At 38.6% G+C, this 18,043-nt stretch overlaps 1 protein-coding gene across 1 annotated transcript in view; it reads left to right on the top strand.

The window, feature by feature from the left end:
- The window catches only part of usp43a (ubiquitin specific peptidase 43a), a 100,484-nt gene that overhangs the window by 43,656 nt on the left and 38,785 nt on the right, over positions 1-18,043 (top strand). The window contains exons 4-6 of the mRNA XM_034129885.1: positions 5,160-5,252; positions 9,500-9,635; positions 10,788-10,932. Coding sequence (XP_033985776.1) covers positions 5,160-5,252; positions 9,500-9,635; positions 10,788-10,932 — 374 coding nt within the window. The remainder of the gene's footprint in view (positions 1-5,159; positions 5,253-9,499; positions 9,636-10,787; positions 10,933-18,043) is intronic.

The following is an 18,043-nucleotide window of genomic DNA, read 5'->3' as shown; positions in this document are numbered from 1 at the left end:
TGTGTGTGTGTGTGTGTGTGTGTGTGTGTGTGTGTGTGTGTGTGTGTGTGTGTGTGTGTGTGTGTGTGTGTGTGTGTGTGTGTGTGTGTGTGTGTGTGTGGTGTGTGTGTGTGTGTGTGTGTGTGTGTGTGTGTGTGTGTGTGTGTGTGTGTGTGTGTGTGTGTGTGTGGTGTGTGTGTGTGTGTGTGTGTGTGTGTGTGTGTGTGTGTGTGTGTGTGTGTGTGTGTGTGTGTGTGTGTGTGTGTGTGTGTGTGTGTGTGTGTGTGTGTGTTCGTGTTCTCTAGAACTGGTTTTATACGAGTTTATATTCTCAAAAGTTGTCAGTGCATTGGACCTTAACTAAAAGAGAGTAGAAGGACACAGGAACATTTACAGGCACTCAAAAGTTATGAGCATGTTTGTTATTCACTGCATAGCCTCTTCAAAAGTTAGTGCCGAAACAGTTGCCAGTTTGAATAAATAAATAAATAAAAGTTAACCTTAAACACCACTGCTTAACAATTTGTGCCTGTATAAAGTACTGCAACTACCCAGTTGTGTTGTCGGTAGAACTGTTTTTTATTGTTACAGAACAGTAAGTCACTTTATTGAAGTGAAAGCTAGCAGATAAACTTAGGATCTGACATGTATACCACTACACAGCCAATACCTTAATCTGTCCTATTACTGTGTATCTTAGATCGGAACGCATCATGAAAACCAAGCAGAGTATTAAACGTATCCAAGATGGATAGTTTATGATACCAAATGTGGAAATGACTTTGTCAAAGCAGCAGCAGGTATTGAATAAAACATACAATTAATACAAATACAAAACAGTTATTTGATAAAAATCTAAAGTAAAAGAGTAACATTTACAGTATATGTCTAGAGTATATGGAATAACAATGTAAAAGTTGGCTGTGAGTGTCAGCTCACCCCTGACACCAAAACTGAGAGATCGTATAACATTTATATCATATTATATAACAACATCCTGACCTATATGGTGCTAAATATCTTAATACAAAATGCTGGACTCAGGAATCGTGATACTGCATAGCGTTTAAGATGCTGCTGGTGGAGTGTTATTTATTTAGCTCAGAGCAGTTTGTAGGGATGCTGAGCAGCTCTACTTTCTCATGATAAATAAGAGCAGCAGCTGCTGTTGTGCATTCGCCTGCTGGTGGGTGGATGTGTTACTGCTCCAAGTATCAGGTCCAAAATAAAGGATTGCAGTGTTTGGGTTTGACAACTGAACATTGAACACACAATACGGGCCCTGCTTTCGGTCTATCAACAACTTTCACACACACACACACACACACACACACACACACACACACACACACACACACACACACACACACACACACACACACACACACACACACACACACACACACAGGGGGAATTCTTATCTCATATTCTCCACCAGACTGGAAACACTGTCAGCTTCAACACAGGCTTTTTAAGTGATGCTTAGTTTTTTTCTGTACGTGCGGATGTTCTTGCACTCACGTGTGAATTTCAGGCTAAATTATTACAGAGTTTTGGCTGTGCACATTGTTGTGTGTGTAAATACAGCCCGTCACTCCACTTTTCCGAATGCAAACTGGCATCATTAGCGAGCCTGTGACTGGCTGCCACGCCACAATGGTTACAACACTGACAGCGGGGAAATGTGGAGTTTGAACATTGTTATATTATTTCCAGCATATTTGACATGTTTGAGTTGGCCCAAACTTGGATACAGCTCAACTGGCAGACTTTGATAGGTAGACATCAGAAAACGAATTGAGCATCTGGCAGAACACACACACTTGAAGGTGAACACACTTTAAAAGCACTCAGTTTTAAGAGAGCATCGACATTGCAATCATTTCCCCAAAAATAATTATCATCTTAGGTTTCAAGAAACTGCTTCACAGTTTTGATGCAACAAAGGTGACATTAAAAACACATATTCAGCTATATCCACACTTACTTTCAAATATAAATCTTTTTTATATAACCGTACATAACAGCTCAAGAATGACCACATAAAAATGCTGCATCAGCAGTTACAAGCTTGTGTAAAGCTTATTATCCAATAAAGAATAATAGGTTTCCCTCTAATGGAGACAAATAGGGAACTCAACATTAATGATTTCCAAGTTGCCTTAAGAAATATCGTCCAAACTATACACAGAAGAACACGAGCCAATGCATAAATGATTTCAAGTAAAAAAGTGACTGTGTTACCTGCATGAGAGGATCATGTGGTGCTAGAACAAACTGAACGTGTTGTTTTCATCGAATGCCAAATGAAAAGACTACATTTCAGTCATTGTAGGGAAACACAGCAGGATATGTAAGGGTTAGTTTGCTCATGGTTTGTTAAACAGAAGCAAAAGCATTACTCACATTAGGAATGTGTGTAACTGGAAACTCACTGTGGATTTGTAGCCAGAGCTGAATTGTGTTGTATTTACTTCCCATGACATGCTTTTCCAGTAATGTCTATCAAATAGTTTGATAGGTATTACGAAGATTATTTGAGGTCTCGCCAGGAGAACGTGTATGTCTTTCCCCCTATGTAAAGTTAGCGTCAACCCTCACCGGGTGAAAACAGTATTTCCGGTCTCAAAGTTTTCATAATACAACCGTATTCCCCTCTCTGACAAATGATTTAACAGTGATATCTGCAGTACTCATCCACTAAAACACATCAGTGTATCCTTTTTAATTACACAACATTAATTGGTTTAAATTGTGTCCACTGCTTTTGTGTTTTTCCCATAGGTTTTTCCCTTTCGATTCTGAGAGACACATTTCTTTTTTTGATAGGCTAAAACATTGAACTACCCATAATCCTCAACTATCGTTGAAGCTCGGTGATTGGATGTTTTAGCCGCCAATGCACGTTGGGATATGGTGTTTATGCGATGTGAAATCCGAAAACATTTAAAAAAGAAAAAAAAAATACTTTATTCCGAGTGTTCTTGCTTTTCTCTTTGAAAGTCATCACATAACGGCATTGTAATACACGGTCCGGCTGCATTAAATATTACACATCTGCCGTAGTTCTCTATTTATAGAGCCTTGATTAGAAGACCTTTTGACAATACGTCTTCACACAATACGTCTCCTTGCAGTATCAATATTAATTTGGCTGACTTTTATATTTGATCCAATTGATAGATAGGTTATATTTACACCATACCGGTGCACAGCTGATAGAAAGGGACTTGTAGTTTGTTTGAAGCTCGGCGTAACCTTGGCGCACTGCCACTCCAACTTCCAATCACAGAGCTTGAGGACTAATCACGCGGTTTGTCAAGCAAAGCGGATGTTGTAGTCCCAAACGATAGCTGAGGATTATGGGTAGTGTAGTGTCTTCGGCCATCCTAAACTCCCAAAAAACTATTTGTTTCTCCGAATCGAAGGTTAAAAACACAAAAGCATTGTACACAATTTAAACCAATCAATGTTGTGTAATTAACAAGGATAATCTGATGGATGAGTACGGCAGATATCACTGTAAATTAATTTGACAGTGGGGGGAATACTTCCGGTTTTATTATGAAAACTTAGAGACCGGAAATACTGTTTTCACCCCGTGAGGGTTGACGCCAACTTTACATGGATGCTGCCGTCAATGGAAATGAATAGGGGAAAGACGTAGTATATACACGTTCTCCTGGCGAGACCTCAAATAATTTTCATAATATCTATCAAACTATAGATCCTACACATCCACTGGACCTGGATTCTAAAAGTACAATATACACTTCTCGCTAGAAATCTAATCAAAAAGCATTTTAATGGCCAAACTATTCTACAATTTAGGATTTTCCAGAGAGGGTTATTTGTGAATATACGACCCTCCGGAGCGTTTGCAATTGCTACAAATTGTTGTTTCTTACACGACCACTAGAGGTGCTAAACTTTAAAACGGGACTATAGGTCGTAATAAGCTGCTGAACAATCAACCTATTTGGTCGTTTTTTGGAGGAGGACAGGCTGATTCGAACACATGGTGTTAATCAAAGATAACACAAAAGAACAAAGAGAGCGACATAGATTAGCTTTAGCATTGGGTTGTGCTGTTTATGTCTTTAAATTGATAGTTATAATTTTAGGAATCATCGTCGTTCACTTCCTTTCCAAGAGTCAGTTTAAAAGATTTATACCACTCTTATTTTTACTCATTAAATATAAACTCAGCAGCCAAAAAGCTTTGGGGGGCAATACAGACTAGACATTCTGTGAAATAGCTAATCTGGCTCAGAGGTAACAAATCCACATACTAGCAATCCTACCAATACTACCATCCATCAAAAGCTCACGAATTAAAATCCTTTTAACAGTTATTTTCTCTAGATCATTTTAAGGTGGCTCAGTACTATTATGTATTTTTTTAAACGTGCAATTCTTTTTGATAGTAGCCCACAGGTTGAGATTTTCCAGCCTCATGTCATTCCTCCACTCTGACTAGCTCCATGCCGTTGTCTCAAAGACCTTGACGGGTCCTGCCTGTGTCTTTCTTCTTGCTTTGCTCTCTAGTTTTTGTCAACTCGACAGTCCTTGCACTTTGTTGTATTCCTTTTCATCTCTGTCTCCTTGCTCTTTACTTTTGTTTCCTCTGCCTATCAACCTCCGCTGTGTCTGCTGCCCTTCATTTTATCATCGTTCAGCTCAACACTTTCTCTTAAATATCCCCTCTGCCTTTAATATCCTTTCAACCTTTCATCCTTTTTCCTTTCCTCTCTTCTCTTGCCACAATATTCCTCTTCTTCTCCCTAACTCAGTATGTATTTTTGTACAGCTTTTTCCAATGACGGCAATATCTCACCTTCCTAAAAGTGTTTTTCGTACTAAATTCTGAACTGCTGCCACCTCTGTTGGTTTCCTTCTTAACAGCCGATAGAGTCCAGATGGCCTGATCCAGTTCTTTAAATTCACCACTGTCCACATGGAATATTCACATTTCATCACTATGGGGGTTTTAACTGCATGCGTCACATAAAAAGTCATTCTTTACTGCACATTTAATCCTCCCTTAAGAAGAAATGTGACGATGTGGCTCTTTGATGAGGACCAATAATTGAATGAAGCACAGTAAAACAGGTTGTGACATTTATTTTGCAATATTTCTTTGTATGCATAATGCTTTCTGTCTCTCTGTTTGTCTCCAGGTCTTCTTTGACGTGCCCTCATTGCCTTAAGCAGAGCAACACCTTCGACCCATTTTTATGTATCTCCCTGCCTATCACACTGCGACAAACCAGGTAATGTATAACTTACACGACAATAAGAAAGAACCAAGAGAATATAATTTAATTATGTCCTGGCATGTTTTTCTGAACTGTGCTAAAGTCATAATGATTCTGCAATGAATCATTATCCATTACTCAGCCCGTGTTAGTGTATTCATTTGTTATTTAAAAAATAAAAGTTTTTTGGTAATTGTTACGAGGAGTAACTTAAAGGTGGGGTATGTAATTTATTTCAGAAACACTTTTTGTTATATTCCATGGAATGCTCTTAACATCCCGATAGCAATGAATATCTTAAGTGCTTTGACAATAAATACATAAAAATTGTCATCTGTGGAAGCCGTAGTACTGTAAAAAGCACGACCAATCATTTTAGCCAGCCCGGCTAAAGTAACTGGATGGCCTACCTGCCTGTCAGCTTTCCATCTGTGCACAAACTTATCTTGTGCCCTCATTGGTCATGTGCGTGTTCGTGTGTGTTGGAGGAGGGGCTCTGTAAGGAAGTGGCAGATTTTTTCCGGTTGTGTATTTTCAAATTCTAGCGCACTCGAGCTGGTTTCTCCAAAATTACCTACCCCACCTTTAAGGGTAATTTAATGAAGAAATAGAAAAGGACATGTATCATAATAGATGCTCTGTAAGGTCATACATTAAAAAAGGAAATTGGACAAATATGCGTAGACACACATTTACAACATCAGGACTCCCTCCTGGCTGGTCTACCTGCATGTGCCATCCGACCTCTGCAGCTCATCCAGAATGCAGCGGCTCGTCTGGTCTTCAACCTTCCAAAATGTTCCCACACCACGCTGCTCCTCCGCTCACTTCACTGGCTTCCAGTAACTGCTAGAATCCACTTCAAGACAATGGTACTTGCGTATCATGCTGCTTTCAAGTGCTACTCAAGCCAGTTGAGTAGCACTTGAAATGTTTTAGCTCTATGAAACCTGATGTACTTATATGATTCTGTTTTCTTCAAGTTTGTATCTTCTTGGTCGAATGCACTTATTGTAAGTCGCTTTGGATAAAAGCGTCAGCTAAATGCACTGTAATGTAATGGAATTTACACAAATATGATTTACACACCAACAGCTGCTGGCCATGGTCATATCAGAGTGATAAATGTTGCCCATCAAAAGTCCCCTACCAAACACTTTCTGTGTTCCCATTTTGAACCGTACCAGAAGCTGCATGTCAGCAAGGTCCAGCTGTAAGGGAGTACGCCTTTGACATATAAAGAAAGAAACACAGAGAGAGGGAAGGGAAGAGGAGGGAATAAACACAGGCCTCCTGTTCACCATTGACAATAGAGATGGAAATATAGAGAGAGAGAGAATGATAAATGTAAGACTTCGTGGCTCTGCATGGGACAATATGGGATTTCATGTCACGGTTATCCTGGACAAAACAATTGTTTATTACAAAATCATACTGATAATCATTAGTAAATATGCTTGAACTGCTCTTAAACTGGCATCAAAACAAACTGGAATCACGTCAAAAAAATGTATCAAAGATGGGACACAGATCTCTTTTTTTTTTTTTAAATCCTTCAAAAGAATAACAAACAATTAAACAAAGGTTTGTATTTGTATTTGTATTAAGGTGTTTCTTTGATGATCATTTGTAAAAAAAAAAAAAAAGGCCCTCTCTTCTCTTGCTACCATGATATCAAGCAAGACAGCTTTTTCATTTATGTGAGATTGTTTCTGCGTTGTCCCCAATATGGAAAACCAAAACCATCAGGTTACCTTTGTGCTTAGCGGGTAACCTCAACATAGTAGGCCTTGGCTTATCGTATCCCCTTTCACTCTCTGCCCATGTGTCCAGGCAGGCATAAGATATCTTAAAAAGAGAGAAAAACAACAAATATCCATTTCATTTTACTCACGCGTTTTTACATTTTGCCTACATCCAGTGAATCCTTCTATCTTCACACATGCAGACACTGCTGCTCTGCATCCTCTCTGCATCCTCTCTGCATCCTCTCTGCACCGTGCTAACCCTCAGTTTAACAGCGCGAGTTCTCTGACAGTGTGTGGTCTGTTTCTGCCTGAGCCCAGCACAGAGGGAAATTCATTCAAGTTCAGTTTAGACTCACTGCTGGCCCCCCACACTGACCTGACCCACACACACACGCACAATACAACCCACCACACATACACACAGACACGCACAGTGGCCTCACTGCTGCAGCAGTATCCCAGCAGAATGCCTGATAAGTGTGCGGCCCCCAGAGACCCAGCAGGCTCTGGCTGGCAACTGGGCTCTGAGGTCTGGGCGCTGCAGATAATGGCGGTGTGGCAGAGAGAAAAGCAGGACGGCTGTATTTCTGAGTGTTTTTCTTGCTCATCTAACCTTGCACAGTCAGTCTTAGCATAATTCTTAACAAACATATTTTTTGGAAGAGTCAAGTTTTATTGTAAGTCATATAGATGGCAGGTTTTGACAAGAAGATTAATGAGAGTCAGACAGTGTTATGCTAAATTGTGGGAGTAATCATTTCTAAGATCACATTTTGTTGTAATTATGCCAGATTTGAATGTCCTAACTGCAAAGTGTTTTACTACAAGAAAGAAAACACTTTTATGACGCTAATGTTCGCTGATAGTTTGATTTTCAAAAAAAAGAACACCATCTAATTATTCCAAGTCTTGTAGTTTTTCACGGACACCTGAACACAGTTATTCAAATCAGCTCCCCCTACTACCACAACATGAAGACAATCATTGTAAAATATTGCACTAGTTAAAATATTTCAAATTGTATTTTACTGCCGTATACTTGTTCATGCTTACGATATCTACTGGAACAAATGGATTCCTGTAAAGCCGAAAAACATAGCAACAAAACTGAAATCTCAGGAAAGCAGCTGGCAGAAATGTGAAGTAAACATGATGTGTTGTAATTCATGTAAATCATGCAAAAATATTTCTGTGGTTGATACATCTGTAAACAATGTGAATATGATACCGGCTCAACGTTTTTAAAAACATTTCTGAATGTTTTGAACTTGAAAAGCCTAGTGCACTCTCGGTGCTGCAGGTGGAAACATATGTGAGGTTGCTGTTTACCTGAGTTTATCTCGCTCTAATCCAGCAGGGTGCTACTGTTGCAAAAACTACTTCATAAAATAACATCTCTATTTCGAGTGCCATCCCACACCTCTCATCCCATTTTATTGCACGCCTCGGTGTCTCATCTCGAAACATCTAACAACGTAAACAAAACATCTGCTCAGATCCTCCACCGTCTGCCCTGTCAGCCCCCCCCCCCCCCACTGCTAACACACTACTTACCTGAATAATGCATGATGGGAACAGGAAGTGGAGATGTCGGCAATTATACCGTCTTTTTCCCAAATGTGAAGGCGTGACCTTACTCTGTCTCCCCTTCTTTTCATCATGACACAATATATTATCTCATCCTCCCATCCATCATCCCTGCGTCCCTTACAGGAGCTGTTCAGATTTCTGTGAGACAGACATGTCACAGCTGCTTCCTGCGGGACCACCTCTGATCTGCTGGTGTAGATCAACATGTCCACTCTTGCATACATTTACAAACACACACAGGAAAAGGAAACACTAAAGGACAAGATCTGAAAATAGTTAATTCACTCCAGATATTAAGTCAGACACGGACAAATTGAATTGTTTATGCTCATGAAATGAGACTTTGTACAAGAGTATTGTCAGAGGAAATATGTTACAGCTCAGCAAGGCATTTCAAAGTCTCATTTATTAAATGTTTTGTTTTGCTGTTTAGTAGCTGAAATACATCAAGACTCGTTTGAACAAACTGACAGCACAGTTTTCTTCCCCGGTGTCCTTAAATTCTGCACAATTGCACAAGCGTATTATTTTAGTGTGTGTGTGTGTGTGTGTGTGTGTGTGTGTGTGTGTGTGTGTGTGTGTGTGTGTGTGTGTGTGTGTGTGTGTGTGTGTGTGTGTGTGTGTGTGTGTGTGTGTGTGTGTGTGTGTGTGTGTGTGTGTGTGTGTGTGTGTGTGTGTGTGTGTGTGTGTGTGTGTGTGTGTGTGTGTGTGTGTCCAAATAAGTAAATAACTCAGTATTGCAGGTTGTGTTTGGAATCAGTAATATTGTAAACATGCAAAATCAAAATTGCAAAACAATTTGGCACTTTACATATCATCTATCTTCCTCTCTCTGTCATCCTACTCCTCCCACACACACACACACACACACATACACACACATACACACACACTACCTTAATCCCTCTCCTTTCGCCCCCACAGGTCGATGTGTGTGACGCTGGTGTTCAGTACGAAGGGTCAGAGATACCTGCGGGTGGGGCTGGCTGTACCTCTCTTTGGTTCCCTATCCTGCCTCAGATCAATGGTGGCCCAGGAGGGCAACATCTCCCCAGACCAGGTAGCACGCACGCACGCACGCACGCACGCACGCACGCACGAAGGATAAACCACATAACAACATGTGATGACAGTAGATGGCTTTATGTCTCCATTGCTAGGCGGGAAGTCATAGAGTGCAGTTTTTCTTGACAATAAATATTGTTAACTTTTCCCTAGAACTTACATTCTATTTCCTAGAAGGGTAACACTTGAGTGCATGCACACAGTAAGCTGAAATGTCACCAAGAAGATAAAGGGTAGAGGAAAAGGTTTCAGAGGCGTATGTTCATAAATCTTTCACCTACAACAGATGATGGATTTTTTTGGGGGGTTTATAAACCTGTTTCTACAGCAGCAGGAGAGTGAAATGGATGCAAAGAATCCATGTTCATGGTTTATAAGTGCATTGTTCCTCTATTCATTGTTAATAACCACACAAACATTTATGTTGAATCTATTTTGAAATACACTGTAAAGTAACTGTCATGGTGTAATTATATTTGAGGCTGAGAAAGGTATGAGATGAGTGCTGCTCTGTGTGTCGCCCTCTGGCTCTCAGTGTCTGCTCTGAATTTGCTTGGAAGTTAAATTCTTCTTTTTGTCACTTTGTCAGTGTTGATGCATCAATGTTCCTCTGTGTGGGTACCTTAGGGGAAGGTGTCTTTAATAACAGATATAAACCAGGAAGTTAGTCAAGTTAATCACAAATGAGTGTTTTGAAACTCAAATTGTTAAATACATTTAAAAAATGGTGTCAGTCTGCACAAAAACGTACGAGCAATGAATACAATGTTTTAGATTTTTCACCTAAACATAAAACTAGGAAAATATATTTTCAAAGACTAAAAAGAAACGTAACATAATTCCCATTGTAGATGTTTCAAATTGTATCTTGTATTTCAATGGCCACGTTTTGATCTCAAGTTTTGTGCTTGTTTGAGACATTTATTTTCGTCTTTTACAAGCTGCTTTTTGTAATATATTTCTGAGTAGCAACATTTAGTCAATAACATTTATTTTAAATATGTTACATTTTAAACTTATGTTTCGTTATAATTTGTATTCCCTTGTAGTTTTCAACAAACAGAACCCAATATCTGGTTCAGCTCTGTGAGGATCAATTAAGGAACAAATGTTAACACTGTCTGTCGTTCTTTCTGTCTCTCTCCAGGTCATCCTATCAGAGTTGTACTCTACAGGTTTCCAACGATCCTTTTCAGATGATGATGACATGACAGTAATTGCCGATAGCGACGTTATCTACGCCTTTCAGGCTCCGCCCCTCCATAGTCGAGGAGGCTCCACACCACACTCAGGTAACCATGTCATAAGATCTCCACTGACGACTCTCACTTTAAATATGTTCATATTTATTTATTATTCCCAATATCCTGAGCCTTCAGCTGTTCTCATTATTTACTTTTATTCACACTAATTCACACAGTTTTTCACTATAAGTAAGTATTTTTTACAGATAGTCTTTTTACTTTGCTGGGGAGTGGCTGAGTGTCTGCAATATGTTTTGTATTCCTCCTTCCATTATGTGTTTTATGCATGAGAGCATCCAAACAAATTAAATGAAGGGTAACAGAATGCCAGCCTGGTGCATCACAACATCCTAAATAAAAAGCTGCCTGACCTGGATACACTTCTGCAAGTAATTACTTTTTCTAAAACACTATGAAGTTTTCCGATTTGACAAGTAAAAAGTATTTAGAAGATAACGCCGATTGTCAAAGGTAAAACTTTCTTTTTGTTTTGAATATTCTCAGGTGCTTGCTCCCCGGCTTTAATTGTATTCATGGGGGAAACAGCAACAGGGTTGTGTGTCCCTAAACTAATAATTGAGAGTGATATAAGGTTGAGACAGCCTTGCATCATCAATGGCCTTTAAAACCCTTTTCATCAATGCAAGGCATGCCGTATGCAATATTGACAGAGAAATTACAAACATACACCTCTTGCTACTTTATAAAGCAAGCTGGCTAACGCATCCCCTTTGAGATTTGCATTTCTCTCTGGAAATGTGTACAGAAATGTTTGAAAATCAGTCAGAAAACCTTTAATTTATTTTATATATGTAGGATAAAGAAAAACTAGATAACAACTAGATAACATGTGGCATCAGGGTTATGCAACAATACAATTAGAATATAAAGTATACAAGAATGGGTGTCGACCAGGCAGGCGTTAATATATTTTTTGATGAATTATGGGAAGGATCACGCAGGATCTGCTGCTTGGAGTTTGACCAGTCTTTTTAAATGTGTTTCTCGTGGGTTCCCCAACTTTAGGATAGTGTAACACTAAATATATGTAGTCGCCCTTTTAATGCGTGTCTTTTGAATACGTTTCGCATATATTTCTTAGAATATTCCTTGTCTTTGTCCAGGTTGGTAAAGGTTAGTAAATGTGATCATGGGCCATATCAACCCGACTGGCTTTTCCTTATTCTTTTATGCTTTGGAAGGTATGCATAAAGTAGTGCATTGTATTTCTAAGTAGTATACATAAGTCTTGAAAATGTATGTTTAACTTTAAAACACTGTGAACAACACCATTTTAACTAGAGTAATAATCTTAGTGTGAACCAGACAAGTAAGCATATTTTCAAAGCATTCATTTTCAACTTCCTTTTTTGGCATCCATTTACTGTGCAGCATCCATCAACACTCTATAGTGTTGGCCTAACGTTAGCGTCTTGGTTACTATGTATGATGTTAAACATGCACATTGATTAAGTTACGAGATTTATGAGAAAAGTGATCAGGAAGGACACTTCTAATGAAGTTAATGAAGCAGAGATGTGCTTCATCGTAACAGCAATGTGTTATTTTTCATCTCTAAGGCCGCCAGTGTGAACGCTCTTTTATCTTGATAGCAATCCTTTACCCTCGCTCCTGTTCTTTGGCATTGTGTCCGAAACAGGGCTTTTAGATCTCTTTTTTCACACATTAAGTACTTTAACAGATCAATGTTCCTGTCTGAAAGGGACTTCATTAAGTCATATATCTGATCGTAATGTCATTAATTGCCATTTCTGTGGGTTGCCAGTTAGAGGAGTTATGTCTCGCCTTTGTCCATCAACGTACTGCTGAATGAAGTCTTAATGTTTTTTGTTCCCCCCCCAAAGATGAATGACATGAATAATTCACTTACATACTGAAAGTGCTCATGAAAAATAAAGACTTCACTTTCTCCACAAGAGGCATCTCTGAGTACTGAGACAGGCGGCAGGCACATATCATCACACACACACACGCACGCACACGCACACGCACACGCACACGCACACGCACACACACAGGCACACACACATATGTGCACTTGTTGTAATGAATCACACTTAAGTGCTCACTGGGAAATATGACTTCCATTCTTGTGAGCAATCTGGCGAAAATGATGAATGGCCCTTACCTCGATCACAGCGGACCAGATTGCAGGATATAAAACGTTTATTCAATGAGATTTATGTCATGTTTTATAAAATGTAACATGGCCAATTTACACAATCATTGGTGCTCAGAGCCCAGCATCGCATCGTCGAGGTATAAGATGATGGACGGCAGGAAGTTTCTAGATTTCACAATTTAATGTTATGGTCTAAATCAAGTACTTTTCTCTTATCTTAAAATGATCTTATTTTTGATTTATTTTTGTTTTACTGTTATGTTTTAATGGTATACATTTAATAAAAGTTGTTTTTTCTAAAATTATCAAATTGAAATCCAGATAAATATATTTTCAACTAAATTTAAAGAAGAATTAAAACCTTTTTATCGTTTGCCTATGCCAACAGTTTATATCCATGTGAATCCGAAAAGATTTGTGAAACTGTCACAATAAGCGCATTCATTCTTAAAGTATGCATGTTTTTTAAAGTCACAGTGACCCCCAAATCATAATCACTTCATGCTTTTTGTCCCAGTAAACACTTTTGCCAATTTTGAAGTAATTTCCTATCGGTATCCCTGAGATATTGCATTCAGGAGAATGGGAGAGACGCATAGACAACCCAAAAACAAAATGGCCGCGACCACGGCTGGCATGAAGTCAAAAAAGTATAGACAAAAAGAAGCACCCATATAAATTAGAAGCAGTAGCAGTGTTACTTTGGTGACTGAGATTATATAAAACCATGATTACTCTGGGATTAAGGAGGCCTCACTTTGTCAGTTCAGTGCATTCACTCTGCTGTAAGTATTTTATACAGTAGAGTACGTAATGATAGACAAGCCAGATCAATGGTTTGTAGATTGTGGTGACTGGTTGTTTGACTGGTCCTCCTCACGTATGTCAGGTAGTGCAGAGGTCACTTCCTCAGACTAAACAACCCTTCAGCTACAGTACTGCTGCTGTCCATCACTCAAGTTTGTTTTTGCAGCCTCTTTGAAAAAAGTAAAGCCTCCTGCTGCCATGATGGATGACTGTATGGAAAGCCTGTAGAACCAACAATACAATGAAAAACACCACTTTTCAGGAGGTCTAATTATAGTTTTACTAAATGTGAGTGTCTTTGCATACTCATGTGTACAGTAGGTAATATATGTATGAACATATATATTCATACATTTGATTTGTGTACTTTCAAAAACCTTTAATGACAGAGATCATTTAACCTGAACTGGCTTTATTACACTGGCAAAGGCATATGTAGATTTCTATCTTTATCAAACTCAGCTTCAGTGATGAATTTTCAGTTTATGTATCTGGAACGTGAGGTCCAGTCTCATCCTCAGTTTTAATTGTGCAGCATTTAAAAACACTGAAGCACTTAAATGTATATATGGATACGACTATCATTAATCTGTGATCTATTCTCTCGTAGCTATAAAAAACAGATCAATAGAAATCGAGGTCAAGCCTGAAAACTCCACAAAACTCTAGTTTTAGAAATTTTGTAGGAAAATCATTAGTATTATTTTCTTTTTTAATCTGTTTACACAGTGATATATGTTGAGATATGACTTCAATTGTGTTTGCTTCTCCTATTGCTTTAATTACATCTAAATGGTAACCCTTTGATCATATTGCATAACATGAAACATACACCATGTAAATATTGATGGAGGTTTAATTTGTGATATTCAGATCTGAAATTACCTTGAGATTATTCTCAGATTTGTTCTCCAAAATTATACAGAAATCAAGTCATGAAAAATGTGATTTGGGTGAAAGTTATATTTGTCACAGAGAACAAACCTTTTACCAAGAAAACTAATCATGAAACCAACAGCTCAACGGCCCACTACGTACCTTACTTCATTTACTGCCTTTTTATTATTCTGTTGAGCTGCTGAAATCCTTTATATATTTGTTTTCTTCCGCAGAATCACAGAGCTCATACAGCTATATTATATAAATCATAGTATACAGAGTCCACAGAGACTAGTTATTTTTGCCAAGATAAAAGAGGGCATGAATGAAAAATGAATACTTACATTAAAGTACAATTATTTGAAGTATTATTTAAAAATAAATAAAACAATGTTTTGTACTCTATGCATGCTTAAAAGTAGCCACATATAGTTTGCATTTGATCAACAATTTAACTGTATACTCTTATAACTCTGCCAGGGCCGGTACCGTGTTCCCTTCAGTGTTCACTTCCTGTTTGTCTTCCCTTGTCTTTTTTCGTCCAGCTCTCTGTGTCTTAAACCTCTTCCCTTCTCTTGCCCTGTTTTCTTGTTCTTGATCTCTTTATATTTTCTTTTCCAGTGACAATTTAGTAATTATGAATCACAAGTTTAGTGCTCCTTACAAATATAGAAATGTATGTTCCAAAGGGACAACCTTAAATTGACTGGTCTTCCTTCTTCGGATTGATGTGAATGCATATGGTCCCTTGATCAGAGCATCCTTAGAAATGGTATGCTATGGAAAATAATGTATCAATCATAATTGAGTATTCAACTAAGCCATGTATCAATTATAGTTATTGTCCTCTATTACTGTAATTAATTATCCAAACAGTGTTGTACTGTAAGAGTCTGATTTTCATGTAATTTTCTTGGTCGGGTAGGGGTTGATTTGCATCAATGAATAATGAGACGCCATTCGAAGAGCAACACGATATATACAAACGTCTAGCTTGTGTCAAATCACTGTCATGCTTTGTAGGCAGTGATCCTACGGATGATTTAATGAATGCAGGGAATTCCTTTTCCTCATAACCTGCTGTGTATTTCCGTGTGTGGGAGCTGTTTTTCTCCTACTTTCAGTTTTCAATCAGCCAGTGTTTTTGGGTATATTGAATAAGCTGCTCTACTTGGTACAATAATGAGGTTTCACTTTTAGAGGAAATGGCAGCAGGAGGTCTCATGATGGAAAACACTGACAAATCAATTAGGTCCCAAGCACCACAGTAGCATCCGATTTCACCCCCTACAATCCTGGCAATTTGCACATAAATAGAGTGGTAAAGTTCTGCACACAGAAAAGCACTTCCTGCTAAATAGTAGCTCTTGGAAGCTAAGTGTGCCAACTTGTTTAATTGTGTATAATTTTCACTCAGTGCCCTTGAAATTAAAAAGTAAAACATTGAATTAATAGAGAAGTCCAACATGATTTGAGAACAGTGGATTGAGGTAGTCTCGAACAGATAGAGGCCAACTGGGCTTTCAAAAAGAGCACATTTGTGTGTGTTGTTTGTATGTTAGAACATAGAGAGGATTTCCTGGGAAAGATGGTAGAAAAAGGGATTTGTCAGGAAATTACAAACATAATCTACATGGATTGTGACATAGATGCAGTTATCAAAGTCTCCTGTATATTCCTCGCCCCTTCTTCTCACTTACACACACTTACAGTACAGTGTGGCTCCACAATCAGTGATCTTGACTGATCAGACAAACCTTCGAGCTGAGGGTAAGCCACTGTGTCATTCCCATCAATCTGCTGAGAGCTGTGTGCAGGTGGAGAGTCAGGGATTACTCTGAGGTGTTTATCTGGGTGGTCACATCATTCAATCAGCCACTCAAAGTCGGGTAATAGTTCTGTGCGAGAAAATACACACACTATTGTGATTTATAATAGACAAATCAATTCCCACAGCCTCATAATGTCAGCGTGTTAAAGTATTGGACTTGTGATCTTTGCTAATATCAGGATATTAGCAAAAACATAGAATATATTTAATATATTTTAATTTGTTTCCTTTTCTGTGGCTTTTGTACATTACATTTGTACATGTTCTGGCGGAATGAAGGAAAATGATACGTACAATCACACTGTCTACATGTCAAACCTTTAGAAAACAAGGCTTTTATTTTTCTTAAGTTAATATAGCAAAGTGTTCTCAACAGTGTAGCTTGATTTCTTTTTTTAAATGTAACTAAAGCAAAGCTGAACATTAAGCTAAAACTCACTGAGTTCCATAAAGCTGAGCAGAGATGTAGATTGAGTTGCTAATTCTCTTTAGATTCATTTCTTTAAGTGACTCTTTCACACTGTTGCATATTTTTCACATTCTTATTCTATACATTATGGATTATATTTAAAAAAAATCCAATTTAAACATTAAAACCGGTTTCTTAAGTGATCATGTGCTGTCTTGCAGCAGGAAACATAACATTGGAAGCTCAAGGACTTATAATGTGTGAGCTCTTGATGCTTTCCTATATATATCGTCTTCAACTGAGACAAAGACATCACACACGCACATGAAACCCCGCAAAGTAAACATCCTGTGCAGTTCCATTAAGGCCATTACAGGCTGCCTAAAGCAAACCCAGTGCAGAAAGCAGAAATATGCCAGGAACATTCACAGGCCTTCCAGCAGGGTTCATCAGTGAAAATAACCTGAAGAGAAAGTCTACACTTGGTGCTCTGATCACCACCACTGCCTCTGGAACGTGTTTACAAGTCATCGGGGAAATAACAGCAACCCTCGGCTCAGCTGCCTCATGGAGAACATCACAAACGAAGCATAAACGCTTATGCGAATGACAACTAGATCGCTTCCTCTGCCCTCAACCCTGTTAAACCTAAACCTGCAGTATGAGTGGGATACAACTTTCATTGTGTTTAAGAGCAACAGGCAGCAAGGCTGGGACACATAGACATTTTCTTCTGTTCATACTTATTTTTTCGTGCTGCAACATATATTCTCTCAAAGCATATCTGCCATTTTTCATCTTGTTTCTTCACAGATATAAACAACACAACATTGCAGTAGTGTTGCTGGACTAATATTTAAGACATGATTCAACTAAGTGCAAAATACAAAGGACAATGTCAATGGTGCAACTTCAGCAGCTGGCATATTGTGCCTTCTCATGACAGAAAGAGAAGAGCAGAGGGGATATGCAGTGTATTCCAGAGACATATGAGAGGTAAAAAGAGAGAGAAGAAGAAGGAGAGAGGGCATCAGGTGTTTTGAGTTCCTCCCCTACAACCTCCCTAATCTGTCATTTTGGCTGTTGGCAG

Source organism: Trematomus bernacchii, unplaced genomic scaffold (genome assembly GCF_902827165.1).
Source record: "Trematomus bernacchii unplaced genomic scaffold, fTreBer1.1, whole genome shotgun sequence".
NCBI lineage: Eukaryota > Metazoa > Chordata > Actinopteri > Perciformes > Nototheniidae > Trematomus > Trematomus bernacchii.
The sequence above is the reverse complement of the archived record's forward strand: the minus strand, read 5'-3'. Positions and strand labels throughout refer to the sequence as shown.